The sequence below is a fragment of the Rhopalosiphum padi genome, chromosome 2, assembly GCF_020882245.1.
Source record: "Rhopalosiphum padi isolate XX-2018 chromosome 2, ASM2088224v1, whole genome shotgun sequence".
In the NCBI taxonomy this organism is placed as follows: Eukaryota; Metazoa; Arthropoda; class Insecta; order Hemiptera; family Aphididae; genus Rhopalosiphum; species Rhopalosiphum padi.
Window position 1 is genome coordinate 92,834,756 of NC_083598.1, and position 22,406 is coordinate 92,857,161.

The window sequence follows — 22,406 nt, forward strand, 5'->3', positions numbered from 1 at the left end:
AATGAAATTTATTTTTCTCGTCTTTGTAATTTAGTTTATTAATGATAATTTGTTTTATACGTTAATGAATCAAGTATGTACTAGGCGTTCAAAACATTTGAAAATTAAAACTCTTAATTTATTATTGTATGTATATTTTAATACCTACATGGGGACTATAACAGATAACACAGCTGTACATTATTAATGTTAAATATTAAATAACCTTATTAATTATATCATATTATCGATATATTATCATATAATGACTGTTTCCAAATTTATTGAACACTGTCTAACCACTACAACCTAACCGTTATTTATTTATTTATTTATTTATTTTTTTTTTATTGATCAAAAGAAAATTACAATCTGTGGTGGTGTTACACAATAAGCAATTTTGATAAATAAAAAGAACAACAATGTCATGAAAACTTGAATAAGAAGAGTCAACTGGCAACACCTACAATATTACTTAATATTTGTTATTTATAGAAGTTTTTTTTTTTTACTTTCAATAACACAAGATCTAATAGGTCACGAGGTCAGTCCATGTTAAGACAACGAGTGATGTTTAGGATAGTTGTGGAGGATATTTGATGAATTAATGAATTAGGGTGGTATTTTAGTTTGCTTTGGAATTTTTCGTAATGATTTATTGCTAGTTCTCTCGCAATTGGTAGTTAGAGGTCTTTATGAAGATCTTGATTTGTTGTGTACCAGGGAGCGTTGTGATAATTCTTAGAGCTATTGATTGGAATTACTGTAATGGTCTAATATTAGATGGTTTGACTGGTCCCCGTGGTATCCCATATGACCAAACTGCGGTCTGATTACTTTTTTGTATACGAACATTTTATTTATTATACTGATTTTTGATTTTAGGATAGTGAGGGTATTCGTTACGTCGTAATGTAAAATTTACTTTTACCGATTTTTCCTTCGTTATTTATTTATATTTATTATTAATAAGTGCATATTTACTTTTCCATAATACATATATTTCAATGATTTATTTTTACGATTTAGTATATTATGTTATAAACATTATATTTATTTCATAATTTGTAGCTACAACTGCTACAAGTCCATAAAAGTTTTTCTATAGTGCCCATATTTAGATTTTATTTAAATATTAAATGTGTATAGGTAAGGTATATTATATTACTATTGGTAATAGATATAATATTAATAAGTATAACTAACATACGCTATTGGCTATTTGTTCTATAGTTAAGTTATTACAACTTATTTTTAAAGATATCAACTTTAAAAATACCTAAATCTCTATACATTAATTGAAATACACAATTATATAATAATTGTTTGTATATATTATATATATTATTATTATGAATTCGGAACAGAATACAGTAATATAAATGTATAAAGATATAATGTCACTAAAATGGACGACGAAACAGTATTTCACTAAATTTTAGGTAGGTACCATGACATTATAAATGTAATAAAATCACGTTTCTCTTTTACATACTAGTAAGCCACATGTATATAATACACATACGCTTATATAAATATGTGTGTGTGTGTGTGTGTGCGCGCGCGCGCGCCCGCGTATGTGTATTGTAGTGATTATTATTTAAAATAACACAAATTCTACGCACCATTTTGACACTTGTATTGATTATATCCAAAACTAAAAGTTTTCTCTTACTAGCAAAGGTTTCTTTTTTTTCAAAAGGGATGCGACGAGGGGTCACCACCACGGCACACCCTGAGTGAAAATCGATTGGCCCGCGCACTTTTTTGTGGCGAGGAATATCTTTTGCGGGACAAAGGCTTCTAAATATACAATGAAAATAGGTTTATCGCCGGAGTTTTCTTTTTTTCCAGCGTCCTATTGTTGCATTCAATATATTATTATTATGTCATTACCTCGTTATAAATATACTAATTTATCCAGGCATATAACAAATTAAATAATTCCAGTGAATTTACTTTGTTTTAAACTCCGTTAATCTATACTTATAGTTAACACAATTATTCAGGTCTAAAATTATATCTAACTATAATAATTATTTTATTTTCCGCTTACCAATAGGTAATGATAACTCTATAAAAAAATATTCGTTTTTTTGTCAATCAACATATCTCCATATGTGAGTCCTTCATTAAAATCTAAAATTTTAAAAATTTGCTTCGAGGTGCAAATTTTTGATTATAAAAACTATGTAACAAATTTTTTAACCACAAATGCATTAGATTTGGCTCTGTATTGCTTACACACACATATATTATTTATTAATAAATAATACTTTTTAAGTATTACCTATTACTATTTACCGGTACCTATTGTGTGGTAGGTTAGTTTTACAAAAAAAAAAGAAAATACATGTAAGTATACCGCCAGGCATACTTCGTGCATAATAATATAATATATTATATTATTCTAAGTTTATAAATAATACCTTATGTGCACATTAAACGCATATGCCTATATACAGTGCACTAAGATGATATTAATAAGATGCGATTTACACAGACCGGGAAATTTACGAAGATATCGGATATACAGAATGATTCTTTTATCATAAAACACTCGTTATTTCAAAAAGTATTCATATTTTTTTACATAGTTTCAAGTTGTTAAAAAACAACGTTTTTATTAAAAAATTATATTTTTAAATATTTTTTATCCTTATATTTGTTTAAGTGTTTTATTTTTTTGAATGACAACATTGAAAGTTTTAATTTCATATTCCAAAGCAGAATTTTGTTACATAAAAATCAAATTTAGGGCGAGAAGTTTATGAGTTATAAGTATTTAAAGTTTTGATGCGCGGAGTGGAGTGGTACGAGTTTACCCTTTACCCCACAAAATATAAGAGATACGTGTACAAGGTAATTCATCAAGCAGACTCATCTCCTTTTTCCTTCAATAATTCAGTTATTCGAAATTTGATTTTTGGAATTTTTAAATAAACTAAAGGCCAAAGACCATATTCTTAAATTCTTAAGATTTTTTGTATTAGGTACTTAAAGAGTATCCTATGAAGATACAATAAACTTCTGTTTTCAAATAAGAATCCTTCTTTTCTACTCTAAATTATTTAGTGGGTAAATTTTCTGAAATCTTCACATATCAAAATCAAAATTTGAATGAGTCGTTTTTGAGTAAGTTATTTAAATTTATGTATCAAGAATAAAAGGTCCGTGATAACGTGTTTGAAATATATGGGGCTATAGTAATTTAAAAATATTAATAATTTATATTAATTTATAAACATGATCCAAGTATAATAAATACTAGATCTACTAGATTTAATATTACATCCGGTTATATTTTTGTAAAATTATTTTTAAGAACTATTATCCTAATTATAAACATTTTAAGATCTGAGAAATTAGTAATTACTTGCTTAAATTTTTATTATGTACATGAAAAAATTATCCGCTAAATAATTTACAGTAAAAAGGGAAGTTTTCATTAGAAAAAAAATAGAAGTTTGCATCACCACAGGACACTAACAGAAAAATCTCAATAATTTTAAAATATTGTACCTATATTTACGTATATTTGAAATTCCAAAAACCAAAATCTATTACGATGAACATATTTATGATTAAAGGAAAGATATGGGATTTAACTGCTGGTAATCATGCTTGTTGAATCATCTTATATATTAAAAGACATATTATAGGTATGTCTGTATTTGTTGCGCTATATGCAAGCACGCAAGTTCTCTCCTCGTGGACTTCTGCGGATGTCGTTATAGAAACAATGGGATTGTCTGACCGGGGATTATAAATATAATATATATCTATACGAAATACGAATATACATAAGGCAGATGGCGGTGGCGTATTTAATACATCTCCAGACGATGATATATCGTGTGCAAGCCGCGTGGTGTACTCTTTTATATTATTATACATGAATAACAAAAATAAGTTAGTTTGAAAAATGAAAAAAACAACAGCCGATGCGAATCGAATTCGTTTGGAGGATAAAGAACAAAAACCAATAAACACTACGGTTTTTTGTCACCCAATCGTTTTCACGGCACCATGAATTCTATCATAATATATTTATAAGACAAATAGTTGTGTACAGACGCTGCTATGAATATCCGGTGCAACCATTATGGTGACGGTTAATTCATTTTTTTGTTATAGGTATACGCTCGCAAGTAACTATAATACCAATCCTCCCCTTATAACTATTATAACTGTGCGTGTTGGCGTTTCGTTTTAAATATTATTATAAAATAAGACAAAACGATAAATTACGGATTTTTTTTTAGAGGTTTGCAAGGTAGGTATAGATACTCTTACCCCCATTTTACATATTATACATTATTACACAGAGTATCTTATGTCATTACAAGCATATTATATTAAAATGAGTAAAAAATATAATGTAACAATAAAAAAAAATTAAAAAAAAATAAAAAAACGTGAAAAAATAAAGTACCTCTACTAACCTATTTTATTTTTGGTGTGCATTTTTCAATAACTTTAGAAATGTTTAAGCACATAGGTCATAGTTACAGTTATAACACAAAGAAAAATTACAGCGACAACTATTTTAAAATGTATTTTAGCTGTTAAGACTAGTACTTTGTTTTAAATGTTAATGGTTAAATCAGCAAATTTTTAGACTATTACAAGGACTAATTCTTTAAAGATAGTAAATTAATGTATACTGTTCTACACACTACACATCTACTTTTTTCTTATGACTGTACAACTAACTATACGGTATACATTTAATATAATAATGTATTAACATTATTATAAACTATAGATTAATGTAGTATCTAATAAGTAAAAGTAAGTATATTAATATGTGTTGTAAACATGAATCAATAAAATCATCACATCAATATCTATAAAATCTTTAATTTTTATATTGAAGGTTTGTAAATGTAATATAATATATTCGAAAAATCTAAAAAATTTACTAACACAATTATTTTTAAAGAGATTTCAATAAGTTCAAATTTGAATAAATTACATATTTTAAAGATAAATAACGATGGTAATTATTTTATTATAATAAAAAATAATATTTGTGGAAATTTAAAATTTTCACGTATTGTACTATTGTCATATTACTCACACGAGTAAATATGCGCCAATACCTTATGCCCGGAATACACGAGGCTAGTTTTTCGAGCTAGAATAACAAGGTAATACAGTGTACTCTCGATTATCCGCTAATTAGGGTGGCAGGGCATCCACGGATAAACGAATTCCGCGGATAATTTCCAAATTAAAATTACGAATTAAACGTATCAACAATAACCAAAAAGTATTAATATGTATTAAACAAGCGTATTGTTTTTTACGTCGTTATCGAGTAATTGGCTACTACAACCCAATCAAACTGATAATGATGTATAAGTATAATGTAAAGATATTTATTTCTATACGTTTTATATTCCGCGGAAGACAACGGATAATCCACAACGCAGATAATCGAGAGTATACTGTAATTTGATAGCTAGAAAGCTATTAGCTTATATATTTTAGCTTTGTTTTTAAGCTATTAAGCTAGAATGCAAAGTCAGGCTAGCTTAATAGGATTGCGATCTATTTTGTTTTTTAGCTAACTTCTTCCAAGCCAGTATAGACGCTGGGAATAGCTAGCTTATAATGAAACATTATTATATTATATAAGGTATAATGAAACCTCTGCATGTCTTTGCCATCCTCACGATAACTACTGGACTCTCGTGCCTGCGGATGCGGTGGTCTAAAGTTAAAATATATGTTGCTATTTTAGCAAAGGCGTCCGCAGAAATTTGTATTTTAATTTTTGTTTCATTATTTGATTAGTGATAAGGTATTGTTTGTGAGACGTGTTTTCTATTAGGTAGGGAACGTAAAAATTAAATTATTAATTATGTGTAGATTAATAATTTAATTTTTATGTGTAGATAATAAGAACTTCATTTTACATAACCTGCAATGCGGAATAACGCGCATTACTTATAGTTATAATACAACAATCACCACTGGGTACCGAAAATATGATTGGATGTGTCTTAAATAGCCTATCTATTACGCCGTTTGATTATAATTGTGAGATTAAAATTTTTTTTTAAATATAATAATTTATTATGATACAACGAAAAATTAACATAATCCCAATTGGTTTAATATTACTAATATTAGTTTCTTACACATCATAAAAATGCAATGTTTATACCAAAAACATACATTTAAATGAATATCACGTATTATCGTAGTATACTGGTTAGGTAGATATTGGTACCTATTATACAATATTCAAAATATTTTGAATATTTTAGTTATTTATAGGCATGACAATAATTTTCGATTTTTTTTTTATATTCATACCTAAGATTTAAAAATTTAATTCAAGGTTCTTTATATTTTACAAATTAAATTTAAAAAAAATTTCTGTTGAAAATTAAATTAGTTTTTTTATGAACGTTTAAATTTTAAATTTGTACGATATCGCATACCTTCGTTCTTCATCTGTAAAAATAGAGTTAGAAACTCAAACAATTTTTGTTACTTTGTTACAATTTAAAAACGAATAACCGACTACCGTAGATACTTGAAATTTTCACCAAATGTTTATATTATCATTTTAATGTTTTAATATCAAGAATATAATATGCTATAAATATATAACATTATAATATTTAAATATTAATATTGTAAAAAATGTCATATTTTCACAAAAATGTATATCAATTTACCGTAATACTAAAAGTAAAATAAATAACTTTAATAGCTATGTCAAAAAACATACCATGATAATGTATACTAAATGATATATCTCTAGGCTGACAGTTTATCTCCGCTCAGAATTTTTTTTTCATACAATGATATATAACTGAATTAAAATTTAACACACTCATTGAAGTGACCCGCTTAACGCCTAATGTACAGCAAAGTAGTACGCACTTGCCTAACCCGTTTTTCTTGGTTATTAAAAAAAATATTAAGCATTTTCAATTTTGTTCTCCTAAAAGTACAAACTAGATTAAATTTATTTGACATTTAAAATAGACAAAAATAAAAATAAACATTTTAAAATGTATATATTCATCAGAATCTAAAATAAATAAAACCATAGTTAATTGTCATAACTCATAAGTTTACTGTAACTAATACAGAATTATTATATTGATGATATACAATTAAACTAAAGAAAATATAAAATAAACGGTACTTACTGTAGTGATGCAATATTAAGAGTAATTTAATTTAAATCCAACATGAGTTGATAATTTGTTAGACGTATATTATAGGTAATTAAAAATCATATAATAATAGTTTTTATTTTTATTGAAAAAATACAATTATTACTACGAAGTACAAATAACATTTAGTAAGGTTTTTAAATTTCCAAAATTAATGTGCAAATTTACTAATAAAAATATTTAACCTTTTAGAAAAAAAACCATATTGGGATTATGTGTCATAAATGTGTTATAATTTGATCATAAATTTATTACTATTAGTAATTGATTTTATAATATAGGTACATAAAATATCATATTTATGTATCTAATATCTCAACTAATAATTTCACATATTTATGATAGTTTTCAGTGGCATAGACATGATTTCTGAAAGGGGGGATCAAAAAAAAAAGCTAAATTGGAGGGGAAAATTGAAAAATCCCCCTCCCTCCCAAAACTTTTTACTTTGGTAGTAAAATATAGGAACAAAGAATATAATTTGAATTGATTCAAATTTCACATTTAACACAATATGGAAGATTATTCACTCCAATACTCCATAAAGTCAAAACTTCTGTATTATAAAATGCTACATCATTAAATGTATTAATAAAATAAATAATAACTAAATTAACAAATCTTATTTTCTCTTTTTTTTTTTTTGCTAGTTAGTCTAAAACTTCTGCTGTAATTAAATATTTCTATAACTGGTAAAAGTGTTAGGCTATTTAGCCGTTCATGTAAAAAATACATTTTCAGATATTTTCAACAATCCTGTGAGTGTCTTTTTTTAGATTTCAGATAAATAAATGGTAGGTACTAGGTACGTGCTGGTACTATGTATACATGGTGAACTAAACCCATAGCAATCATTCTCATTAGTCATTTCTCATAATTTAATAACAACGATAATACCTGATAAAATTTTAAACACAGGCTCACAGTGGAAGCATAGGCCTTTTAGTCGAGCCTATATACATATTATTATACAGAGTGTGGCATAAGTCGGTTCCCACTGTTAATAATAATAATAATAAGCAGTTTTTCGATAACAAGACAGCAGGAACAGACTTATGCCGCACTCTGTATATAAAGTATTGTCTCTATAAATAATAAGATAAGCTATAATAAAGTATAAACATAGTCGTTATTGACCATTTCGACTAAATAAACATTACTTTGCTAGTTTGCTACAAATAAAATAAAATAAAATTATAATGGTATTTAGTATTGAAAAAATTGTCGAAATTCAATAGCTCGATAAATCATAATATCACAAAATATTACATCATAGTGCATACTGCATAAAATGTAAGCAAAAACAAAAAATAATAAACCAATGGCGGGGGGATATGACCCAACGCCCCCTTGTATACGCCACTGATAGTTTTATGTGTACCGCATAATAATAATTATAAGAATATAATAATTTGAGTACTACATATTCAGGTACTTTTAAATGTTTATACAAAGATAAGAAATAATGATTTATTAAATTTATGAAAGATAAATAAGATTAATATTGAAAATGCATTCAACTTAATACAGACATTTAAATTGTGAAGGTAAAAAAAATAATATCAATATGCCTATAATCTATGATATGAATAAAAAATAATTTATATACATTCATTACAGTTTTTTAATATTATAATTTAAGTAATAATTCGTTCAAGTATAAATATATTCCATATACGCATAAAATTAAACCAATGTATTACAGAATATAGTCTAATAATTATTTTAAATATTTCATATTACTCAAAATTGTGAAATAACTTCTCGATTAAACAATACATTTGCAAGAGGAATATGAACTCATTTTATTATTGATCAATCTTCTTCTGCTACCATTAAACTCATACTAAGTTTAGGTTGCATAGAGCTCAAGAACGTTTGTTCGTCTCCACGAATACTTAAATGAATTTCTTCAACTTTTTTGTGACCCATCATTGGAGCTCTTTCCCATTTGGAACCATTACAATTTTTACATGAAATCAAAGGAAACATTGTCAAACAAGCAATTCTTGAGTTGCAATCATTACATTTGAAAAATCTTTTAGTAGCATCAAGTACACGCAACATATGTTTTTCAGTTTTACACCATTCAGATGCTGAAAACCAAGTATACTTGCATACTAAACAACGTACAGCTTTGCATGGCACCTTATATGTGTTCATCATTTTGTATTCCATTTTTTCTTTTTTATCCATTTGATCAAAATATTTGTTTTCAGCTTCTTGCTGAGCTGTATCAATAAGATCTTGGTTCTGAGATGTAGCTTTCATTAGCTCCAAAAATCTTGGCGAAACTTTTTCTTCAATAGCAACTTTTTTTTTTTGTTCTATATCTAAAACAATATCTTCAGGTAATTTTCTTTTTTTACCACCACCCTTACTTTTTTCAAATAAATTGGGATTTTCTTTTTGGATTGGCCCATGTGATTTAATCCAGTTTAATGCATTTACTTTGGCACACTTTGGATGCATAGATCCAAAGTTTTTAAGATTTGCTGAGCTACCTAAAATTTCTTTGAATGTACACATTTTTTGAGCTTCTTTATGATCAATATTTTTTTTTCCTGATCCACTAATTTCATTGTTTTTTATATCATTAACAAAGCCTTTAATAGCGGTAGCTCGACGATTAGCAATAGTTGTACGAGGTGTGGTATGAGTTTCAATTGGGTCTAATGCAGGCTTTTTAGCCAAATTCAATCGTTGAAGCTTAACTTGGTCTTCTTTCATCAACTTTGAATGATTAGATTTAGTAGATACAAAACTTTGACCACCATAAAATACCTCGTTTTTTCCCAATACCTATAATTATAATAATAATAACAACAAACAATAAATAAAACTAATAAAAGTTTAAATATTAATTAAAACTACAAACTTTATCTCGTAAACTGTGGGCAGCTGTTGGTCTAGAATTTCCAATATTTGCTCTTTGACTACAATGCTTGATATATTCTCGTTTTACATGAAATGTACAAACGTCACAGTTATTGATGTTTACAAACATATCACACTTATCTCCATTTTTCTTAATTCCTTTACAAGTCCCATAATCTTTGGATCTGCCCCACAGCATCACTTGGTCACCACTATTTATGGATAATACTACTTCATCCTTCTTATCTTTACCATCCATTTCTATTCAAGAAAATAAAATAATATTATTTTATAGTTAATCAGTAAGACTCAAAAGTTATAGAACCTAAAATAGATAAAAAATATAAATGCAATTATACACAATATAAAATACGCAAACAATTTTATTTATTAACATTAATGAGTTGTTAGTATATTGATATATTAAAAAATTAGGAATTTATTAACATATTCAGTGTTTTAAAAAATTAATGGTGACGCTGACACTTTTGAAGTGTTGCAATATTTATTTATATTTTGCTATATGAAATGATAAGAATTTCTTGTAAAGAGGAATGCATAAAAATAGAAACTTTACCACCCACAATGCAACATCATTTCAGAACGCATTTAATTCAAAAATCTATGTTGACTATATTGAATAGCTGACCTAATTAAAGTATATTTTCAATATTTGTAAAATTATGTAATAAAATTAAATATTATTTATCTATTATAGTAGATAGAAAAATATTATACTCATATACATAGATACAATTAGTATCTTAATATCCATTCTTTTCGGACTATAGTACATTTTTTCTGACTAGTAATGTTTTATTTCCTCTCTGTGAATTATTAGCGGGCCATAGAAGTTAAGATAACTTGTGGCAAATGGTCAACAAACTGTGAATTCTTTCGTTAACCAAAATTTAGTTTATTAACTATCCATTAGAATATATAATATACAAGTAAAATATGGAATATTCGTCTACTGTATTTTTTAATGTATTGACTAAAGAATTACAACATAAGATAATAAATTATTTTTATCAAAACAAAAATAATGATATACCTAATAAATATAACTGAATGTCATAACTCATAATTTACCAATTTTATAGTAGGTATAGCATAATTTTTGTTTGACAACCTGATTAGTTAAAATTTAATTATCATTAGTTAACTTAGCCTCACCTTTTGGATTCAATATTCCAACAACAAATCCTATGTCTGTTTTCCATAAGTCAGCATGTGACCGGCCAAATAAAAATATTGTAACAGTACTCATACCTGCTTTTAAGTCACTTATCTTCCATATGCTAAAAGTAGAACCTAAAACATAAAAGTATCTAAGAAAAAAATTCAAATAATTACACTAAAAAAGGTAATAAATACCTTTCTGTGAAGTCTTGGGAAGAGATTTGTTTACTAAAACGCCAGCTACAACCCAATCAGAATTGTCTGCAGACTTGAGATGATTTTTTACTTGGCTGACGGGTACTGGTATTTTGCCAATCATTCTATCTTGAATTGTCTGAGACGATAACAATGGATTGATCATACATAAGCCAAACACAGGATCTGCTGCAGGATCAAAACCAAATTTTGGTATTTTGGACATGGACTTCTTTTTGGGTTCACATTTAACTACCACTTCATCTAAATCGACAATTTTCGACTTCATTGATTTGAAAAAGTCACTAAATGTTACGGCTGTATTTCCGGATTTCTCAGCCAGTTGACTATCTTTTTCAACGTTGTCTTTTATTACATCTACAGATATTAAACAGAATGGTAAACGTGATTCACAACAAACATAGTATACTAATACTTCTATTCGGTTGCGGATAGGTACCCATGAAACCAGATAGGCATAGGCAAAGAAATGCACTTACCCTCTTTGAGGATTGTTTGTGTGGTTGTCGGATTATTTTCGATTTCAGCATCTAGCTCGGCATCTAGGAACAAAGCCAAAGCTTTAAGATCTTCGTCGTCAGAATTCATGACAGCGAAAGGTAGACTAATCACTTTTGGTGAAGAAATATAAGTTCAACATTAGCTGCTGTGTCCGATGTTGGTAAAAAATTGTAAAAATGTGTATTACCTATTTACTCTTTTTTTGTTAATTACCTATTATTGTAGTTACTCGTTATTACTATTATAATATTATTACTATCGTTTATCTATAACACAATGGTCGTTAATGTATACTTTGTATTTTATAATCAATGGTAGTACGTATTCGTGACTCGTGTAGGTATCTACTTTGTGTCATTTTGGCGGTAATCGTAATTGATAGTAGACCAATTAATATTATGATAAAAAAAGTGACCGCAACACCATCTATCTCAGAGTTGATAGTGGGGCGTTCAAACAGTACTATGTTTAGCGTTTGGTTTATGGCTCGTTACCGCCACTACCAATTGTTAACTACAGAACATTACAAAACCGCTAAAATAAGAAACACAAAATACGTCATTCCTTATGATTAAGAAATAATACTTCGCGGTGTGCGGCCTTAGTATAAGCAAATAAAAATATTTTATTTATAGAGTAAGTTAATTCCAAGAAAAATCATATCTCAGTTATCTCACTATTATAGAAAATGCATTAAAACCATAACATCCATTAAAACCTATAACTTTATTTTATTATTATATTTACGCCAAACGGTATGTAGGTACATGATATTATGTAAAGTACATAAATTGGGTGAGTGATAACACTTATAACAAAACAATTATAACGGTTTAGACTAAATATTATTTATACATTTATAAATTTAATTTAAAGGCGGGTATAAAATTGCATATACGATATACCTACCATTATAACAAAACTGGACACTAACTAGTTAGTTTTAATTCATATTAACTTTATGACTTAACATTGAATTAAATTTCTAAAACAATCTAATTTAACTTGTTAAAAACAATAAGTAAATAGTGTTTTTTGTAGTTTTTATTTCATTTTAAGAATCCAAATGTTCCGCAAAACTGCTAAATGCCGAGGCCGACTATTAGACATTAGTTATCTAGGTACTTATCTATAGCCATGATCTTTAATCATAATTTATTATTAATGAATATTGAATATATAAAGTATGTAAGTATGTTCAATTTTATAATAAAAATATTTTGCTTATCGATTATTTATATTAGCTATACCTATTTCTTGTAATACACGTTTACACGTTAACTGCGATGACTATGATTATATGGTTAATAGATACAAATATAGTATTATACATTTATACTGCTTAATGTATATTTCTTATTTTGTTTTAAGTACATTCCGTGTTCCAATTTGTTTCCAAGAAAATAGGGGTTATTAATTATTACTATTTACTAGGACTGACAACAATTATATACCCTGATTTTTCAATTAAATGCTTACTTACATTTTAGATATTATACACTCAAATGATTTAAATAATTTACAAAAAAGGGCGTAGATTTTGGTTTTTGAATTTCTGTTCGTTTGAAAACCAAACAAAAATCTAAAAACATATAGGGTATACATAGTAAGGTAATGTCAGCTCCCTTTTTTTCAAAGTTGTTAGTTTCACGCTTTTCTAAAACTATATAACATTTTATTTTTTTCACCTTTATATTTAATAGTTAAATCATTATCAACTTTTGATTTTCAAATAGCAATCTATATTTAAAATGTCATAAAATAGTAGGACTACTTTTTATATTTTTTATGCATTTTAACGTTAAATTTATTATTTTTCATTCAACCGTTAGTGAGTTATAGCTGCTCAAAGTTGGGTGGTTTGAGGTTTTTATCGGTGTTCATTCTACAGGTTATTACGGCCATGAGGCGTTGGTAATTACAGGTAAAAAGTTCGTTACTACGTTGATAGTCGATAACGAGTTTATGACATATGATTGATTATATGAAACAAGAAGTATTATAAAAACCAAAAACCGTACAACTTTGAAAAGCTGTTTCTCGCTAAAAAATTAACGAAAAATAATAATTTGAACGTTAAAATCCATAAAAAAAGATAACTTTATTAATTCGGTACATTTTAAATACCTAAATACCTTAATTGCCATTTGAAAATCAATAGTTTATTGTGGTTTCACTATTAAATAAAAAGGTGAAAAAAATAAAATTTCATACAGTTAAAGAAAAGCATGAAACAAAATATTTTGAAAAAAAGTCAATACTTGACGAAATAATGAATATTTAATGTTAAAAGAATTACCCTGTATGGCTATATATCAGGCGTGCCCAACCCGCGGAAGAATTCCAACCGGCCTGTGATTATTTTATAAAAGTTAGAAATTTGTAAAGGGGTAAAAAAATAAATATTCAGTACTTTAAACACATACGATGAGAGTCATAAATTCAATAAGTGAACAAAGATAATACTACATCAGATAAAATGTACAATAGACATACCTAATGCCCTAATGACCTAAATATTAGGTCCTAATATATCTATTATACATTATAATATTATACATTTTATCGAATTGAACAAAAAAAAAAAAAACCGTGAAGTATATACGGCCCGCAGTTTACCTAAATATAAATTTCAAATGTGACCCGCAAGTTCAAAAAGGTTGGGCACGTCTGCTGTAAATAGTATGCTCTGAAATGCACAAAAATTATAAAATATAGGTACTTTAAAAAATACAAAAACGCCAAAATATGCAAAATTAAATTTTATATTAAGAATTGTTAGGCCAAGAAACAGATTTTAGTGTGAACAAGCTATTTTTTGGACCAACCGCATTAATATGCAAATAATGTATACAAATGTTGCCCGTTCGGAAAATTTCTGAAATTAACTTATATTTTAACTCGGTTAGTTTTTGGATTAAAGTAACTTAACTTTAACTAGTCGAAAAAAATGACTTATAACTTGCCCAGCTTTGCATTACAGGATAATAAATTACTAATGATTAGAAAGTATCTACTCTTTACCTAACTTAAGTATTACGCTGTTCAACCAAATGTTTCTTTAAATTTCTTTACTTTAAATTCGAACACTTAACCTAATAATAGTACACAGAACTATTAAGTATTAAGTATTAACAATTTACAATAAAATATAATATACATTATTTACATAATTAATAATAGAAGGATTTAAAATTTTAAACATTTAATCTAAAAAAAAAGGAGGACAAGTTTGTACCACTCTATTGTATACAATAGATGTCGATTGGGTCACTGTAATAGTGTAATGGACTAATTAAATTTCATCATGTGGATTTACCGGAGTCCTCCAGGTGTCCAAGTTGAAGGTCTCAGTATTTTTATGATGATATTAAAAAAAAAGTGAGATATTTAAATAATCTTTACGTAAAAATTTCCGTTTTCCCTTAATTTTTTGATTATTATTCCAGATTATTCATAAAAAAATACTGGTTATTTTGACCTCTTAAAAGTACAAACTAGATTAAATTGGATATCCGAAATTATATTATATACATTCATTGCTCCGCTTAAAATCTAAAAACATATGAATGCATATTATACTATTTTTTAGCAGAATATTTATTTGTTAAAATAATATTTTAAGAGTTTTTTAAAGTATATTTAGATCACATTTTAAGCTTTAGGAATCCAAAAATCTGTTCTCTAAATTATAACTCATTTACTATACTTCATATTATTCGAAAAATCATTCATATTTATTCCATAGTATTATTGATATGTACTGTAAATTGTGTGTGCTAATTTTAGCATACGTTAATTGGGTGTGGTAATTATTGTACACTACATTTTAGCAACCATATAACCATTTTAAGATCTAATCGAAAGAATTTTCATCCTAATACATAATGTTATCGGTGCAGCAATAGTATAGTTGTTATAGTCATTACCTATTGGTATAAAGGTATCTAGATAATCAAAATAATCTGATATAACTAGCATAAAATAATTTAGGGTAATATCAATTATAATTATTAATTAGTATTTACTATATTTTAGTATATAAATATCTTTATTATGGCAATATCACTTTAGGAACCACTTACAATAATTAACTGTAGATGAAAAAATAACACGAACTGCGTCTTGGACACAATTCGTTCAAAAAGGTTCGTCTACCTATTTTGGTACGCAATTCGTGTGTACCCGTAAAAGTTTGTTACGACGTGCTACACTTGTCCGGTGCTTTTTGATTAAAAAAAATAAATAAATACGAAAAATTGTAATTGAGTGTCTAGCTATCAGACCTCAGCCGATGCAAATCGATACCCGGTTGAGCAATCCGCCTACGGTGGATTGTCATATACTTCCTGATGTCGAAAATAACCTAACCTAATGTTAAACATGAACTTATAAAGTTATACGTAAAATATAATAATATATGTATACATTAATATATAATATTATAATAATAATACCTAACCTAACCTAACCTAATCTAAATAATAATAGTTATTGTTTTGACAACGAATAACCGATAACCGGTAGGTGGGGTTAAAAAAATCTAAAAAATAAATCTATGATGGTAATTCACCATTTTTTGCGTCACCCCTGGTGGACAGTGGGCACGACCTTAGCGTTTTATTATATAAGATTTTAAATTATACATCATTTTAGATGATATATTCAAATATGTAGACCATAGTTTTGTCAGACATTGCTAAAATTCAAGCAAAATAACCAGTCGAAGAAATGAAAATGCTTGCTATTAACCTTACAAGTGTCATTCTTGGAGAAGGCTCTTCACAGGTAATAATACAATAAAAAAGATATTATAAATTAGTATTTTATGTTGATAATCAATTTTATTTAGTTACCTGCGCAGTATCAGCTCAACTCCCAAATTCGAGAGTTTTAAAAATAAAAATACAATGAGTATGGCAAATTAAAAAAATTGCAGCCCCAGCTAACCCAAATTCTTTACATTTTGAAATACCAGATTAATTCAAAAAACCAGTATATGTGAAGAGTAATTTCTTTTTTTCGAAATTTTAATTTTGTATTTTAAATATATATTTGTTAGGTTTAATTAATTTAAAACATAATGCGCTTACTTGTCTTGTGCGTAAAAATATAGTAGGTATGCGCTGTATTATCGTTCGCTGAAACGTCATCGCTGAATTGTTGCATGTGTGCTAAATTGTAGCAGATCCGGTGTTATTATAAATGTTGAATAAATAAAGTATCTATACTTATACAACTAAATAGCTGGGTAATGCTAATTTCATAATCTGCAGATAATAATATATTTTACCTGTGTATGGCCCAATCAAATACCTAGACTATAGACGCTAGTGATATTATTTTATAATATTTAATTGTTCTTACATATTTTACACTTTTTGCTCATTTAAAATGTATCTAGTATGTATACTATATTAATATATATAATATATAAGTATTATTTTTAAATATTATTCATTTAATAAGATTATTTTAATTAAATAATTCAAGTAGACATAAATAAAAAATAATAATCAGTTATGTGTTTCATAATAATAGGTACATAGGATTTAATCTTTTATATATCTATTACACAGCAATTCATATTCTTTTTACATTTGATTAGCTGTAAGTTTCCTCTAATTTTAACTATAAAAGAGTTTTAATGAGAATCTAGTTCTAGTACGATATGTTATGCGTGTGTACGACAGAGACAACAAAGGCAAGTAGAAAGTCCTTTAAAATTGAGTATAAAAAATTTAAAATAACCTAACCTACGAAAAATTCTACAGCTAATAGCCTGTTGTCGAAGCCTAATTTAAAAAAATAATAATTATGTGTTAAATAAATTTGTGTTAGACATTTTGTGTTGTAGTTAAATATTTTTAATTTAACATATTTTGTAAAACTTATTTTTATCATTTTGTAATAAAAATTTGAATACTTTATGATTTCATTTGAAGTGAGAGTTAAATGCAATTATATAGATAGCCGATAGCTATTTATATATAGGGGAATTTGTGATTTTACTAAAATCTCCATGTATAGATAATAATAATTATTATGATTGTTTAATGTTGTTTGGACTCAACCCATTTGTATAGTCTGTAATGTGTATATTGTACAAGCTTATATGCTTTTTTGATTGGCTCGCTAACCAATTGAGTAAATTAACTAAAATTAAAAAATAAAATAAAAAAAAAAAATTAATTATTAATCAAATTAAACAGGAATAATAAATTTAGTAAGTAATTGATCACATATATCACATTTATTAGAAATTCTCTGCTTTGCGTATACAATACTATAAATACAATTACAATTCAATAACTCAAATATTTGGATACTGCGCTCCAAACGATGTAATATGGGGATACAATTAATGTCACTGCAAGGTATAATAATAATATAACAAATGTTAGAATCTATTAAAATGTAACTTAAACTATCCTGACCCCCCCGTGATTTCCTTTTTTCGGCTAACAATACTATAACAAAATACTATAGCGGAGACGTTGGGTGAGTGCATCAATAAGCGAGCGAAATGAATTGTCATGGCCTAGTAAGATAAGCGAAATAGGTACTATATTATTCACATCATCAGAGAGTTGCATGAAAGCGCACGCGCGTGCGTAGTATATATTGCTGGAAAAACATGATTTATGATACGTACCTATATCAATAATGTAAATATTATATTTATATGTTAAGATGTTAAGAAAGGAAAAAAAGAGTACGAAGAAAATATTATGTTCATAAATAATAATGTTTAAATATATGTATATGTTTATATATATATATATATACACCATGTCCCTACCGACTTTTTTTAGATTCTGTAGTCGCTCTTTTATAACGACTGGCTGCATGATGAGATGAGGGTGAGAGCGGGTAAATAAAGAGAAAAAAAAACCCAAATACCCCGCTACAATATTATATATACACGTATCGTATGCCATCCTACTACGCAAGCGTGGTTTTAAGGACGATGAGATAGAGAGACATAGTGAGAAAAACAGAAAGGAAAACATGTGGAGTGGGTGGGAGTAGTGAGAACGGAAAACGACCTATAACGATAAGAAAACCCCGGGAAAATTTCACATTTGCATTAGCCAACGGTCGTATATTTTTTTTTACTACTACCCTCTCGTCGTTCTTGCCAGGACATCCCGTCGCCTCCGCCCTCACATACACCACGTGTACTCGCACACCCTTTATGTATACACACTGCGTACTTCCACCCTCGAGTTCAGACTCGTACACATACACAATCGTGTATGTATTATATACATAAACGTGTACACACACACGATCCCGATGACGACACCAACTTACCGCGGCCACCATCAATATCCACCTCGCACCACCCTCGCGATCTCGCCAGGCCAGCCATATTTTGCAGTTCTCTCTTTCTACCTCTCTTTCACTTTCTCTCTTTCTCTCTCTTACTATTTTCTCTTCTTTTCTCCTTTTTTCTTTTTCCCTCCTCACGCCCACCGTACTTCATGTAAACTCGTATAATGTATATAATATACATAGTATATATTATGCATAGGTATATCGTATATTCGAATGTGTATGTATATATAAAACGCACACGCACCCGCACGGGCTTTTTTTCCCCTCGTGTGTTCGCGTTATCGATCAAACCTTCTCCGTCGCTGCCACCGCCGACGTAGACCCCACACGCGTGGTCCGCCTTTTTTCCCCCAAACAATGGCAAACCGCGCCGTTGGATGTATAATATATAATGTGTGTATTATATATAAACCATACGGGGCTGACCGGGAGTTTTTTTTATTGATGAAAACGGTTTTCACTTTACGTGCCCTGCACTGGTAACTATTACCGGCGACGGGTTTTTCATATCGATAAACGCTGATTGCTGCAATCCTATTTTTCGACAGGAAAACATATTATTTTAACACCCAAATAGTTTAATATACTATATATTTATCTTAATTATCTACTATTATACCATAATAATATTTAGTATGTTTTTTTTATTAGGATAGCATTATATTTACTAAGTTTATATACAGCAGCTAATGCGAATTAATTCAATGCGCATTGAGTATTCGCATTAAAGAGCGGGTTTATAAGCACCTAAAATATCAAGATTAGATGTTGAATAACATTATAAGTTAATGCAAATGTTTTTTAGTCCATGCTTATACTTTGGATTCCATGACCAAAATAATTATAATTTGACATTTTAAAAATCCCGCTAAAATATTAATTCGCATTACAGCGTTTACATGCATTTCTTAATCCCGGAGTAAGAGTTAATTTGTTTTGACGAATCGAATTAAATAATAAATGCGCATCAGTTTAATGCAAATTAAAAATGCGTTTATATGCATTATACACCTAACTCTCGGACTAACTCAATGCGTATTGAGTTAATACGCATTAACTGCTGAATATAAATGAAGTAACTATTCATTATTTTCTATATTGACGCTAGAATTTTTTTTTACAGTTATTTGAAGAAAAAGTTACGAAGAACCTATTGTAATGGGTTTTTTTAACCTACTTAGGTATAAATAACAACAATTTTATGAATTTTCAACTTCAAAATTCCTTGCAAATTTTCATGATTTTGGCATATTCCGTAAATATTTTAACTTTAAATGCTTATAAACAAAAATTATGACTAACGATTTTTGATTATTTTTTTTTACTACGATAAGTACAACTTATAATAAACATTGTATTAAAATTTAAAGATTTTTTCTATCGGCATTTCAAAAAAAAAAAGAAGAAAAATCGAAAATTTCAATTGTCAAAAAATTCTAAATATTTTAAAAATGTAATCATAAATAGATAACGCTAACATAAACATTTGGTGAAAAATTCAAGTATTTCCAATGATTGGTTTTTGAGTTATAGCAAAATAAAAATATCGATTTTGTCAATAACTGGTTATGCATGAAAATTCACGTTTTTCCGTTACTTTATAGTTTTTGCTGACGCTTTTGAAAACTACTGGAATTTTTTTACTTTTGACCCCTTAAAGTACCAACTAGATTTACTTTCCTTTTCAATTTGGGCTGAAATTAAACATCAAAGCACTATTATACTACTCCAAAACGTAATGAAAGACATACAAATTAAAAATTAAAAAATATAAAAATAAACATACATCATTGTAAAATCAATACATTCATCACTCCGTTCAGAATCTAAAACAAATTGATTATAATTTATAATTGATAAAACAAAAATGGCACATATCCCGAGTTATAATAAGAAATAAAGTAACGCGTGATATGCGATCAGTTAACCGTGATTAATGAACGAACACGTACTGACGTACTGTTTTTTATTTCGTCATACACTTTAGAATCCAAGATGTCATTAGGTTTTACCACAACTATAAAATTGTCGACATTGTTGGTAAAAATGTTGATTATTAAGCGACAAAGAAACTATCGTAAACAGACGTACAAATCAGATATGATAGACTACACAACCTTAATTTATTTAAAAAAGTATTTTTGAATTTTTTCCAAAAATGATTTTTCCGGACAATTTTATTTAAGTACCTAATAAAAATATAATAAAAATTAAAAATAAATAAAAATCATAATAATAATAATACAAATTTAAAAATTTAAAAATATGCATAAATATGCTAAAAATTGCTCAAATATGCATTTTTCCTAAAATAAGACGAAATATGCAAAAATATGCAAATTTAAACTTAGAATTTAGTTTCGCCATTTCATAAAATAAATTTATACACCTAGAATAATCTACGATCACTACAAAAAAACATGCAAATGCAAGAACCTTAATCACTATATTAATCTAATAGGTATTTGTATACAGTGGCGTAGCCAGGATTTTAAAATCGTGGTTGGGGGGGGGGGGGTACCCAAAATACTAAAAAAACAACATCATAAACAATTAACAATAACAGTTCATTTTTATATTAAGTTGATTGATACAGTCGATGGGAGGGGCATGGCTACACACTGATAGTATATATTTATGTAGAATACGTACTTACCCAGCTTACCCAGGCTAGTAACTAGTATAATCTATAGATTAAAATATAGCTGTGTATTGTATAGGTGCTATTGATAGTTTAATTTATTTAATTAGAATTAATAATTTATTGAATATATATATAATACATTTATCTAATAAAATGTATTTAATAGTTGTATCTATAAAGTAATAATTTAGTATAAAAAAAATTATTCAAAATATAATTTTATGATGGTTTTCAAATAAGATTATAATTGGTGAATGAAATAAAAAAAATCGATGGATTTTATAAGTAAATAAAGATTAATTAACACAAGTATCATTAATATATATTTTAATTAAACTATATTTAAATATGCATCGGCTATTAATATATGATTAAGTAACGGATTAGGTAGATATATAACCTTACTAAACTGGGTGTATTGTATATATTATATATATCTGGTAATAATGGAATATACAAAATAA

General features: G+C 27.5%; 1 protein-coding gene across 3 annotated transcripts in view; it reads right to left on the bottom strand.

The window, feature by feature from the left end:
* Nucleotides 1-8,370: 8,370 nt before the first annotated feature.
* LOC132921302 (protein MCM10 homolog) overlaps nt 8,371-22,406 on the bottom strand; it is a 31,784-nt gene continuing 17,748 nt past the window's right edge. For 2 of the 3 annotated variants that reach the window (XM_060984259.1, XM_060984260.1), the window contains exons 4-8: nt 11,936-11,998; nt 11,436-11,813; nt 11,235-11,372; nt 10,060-10,319; nt 8,371-9,983 (exon numbers count right to left, since the gene is read on the bottom strand). In XM_060984259.1, coding sequence (XP_060840242.1) covers nt 8,997-9,983; nt 10,060-10,319; nt 11,235-11,372; nt 11,436-11,724 — 1,674 coding nt within the window. In that variant the 5' untranslated portion in view covers nt 11,725-11,813; nt 11,936-11,998 and the 3' untranslated portion in view covers nt 8,371-8,996. Of the gene's footprint in view, nt 9,984-10,059; nt 10,320-11,234; nt 11,373-11,435; nt 11,814-11,935; nt 12,471-22,406 lie in introns of those variants that run through there. The other variant, XM_060984258.1, reaches the window with a different exon arrangement.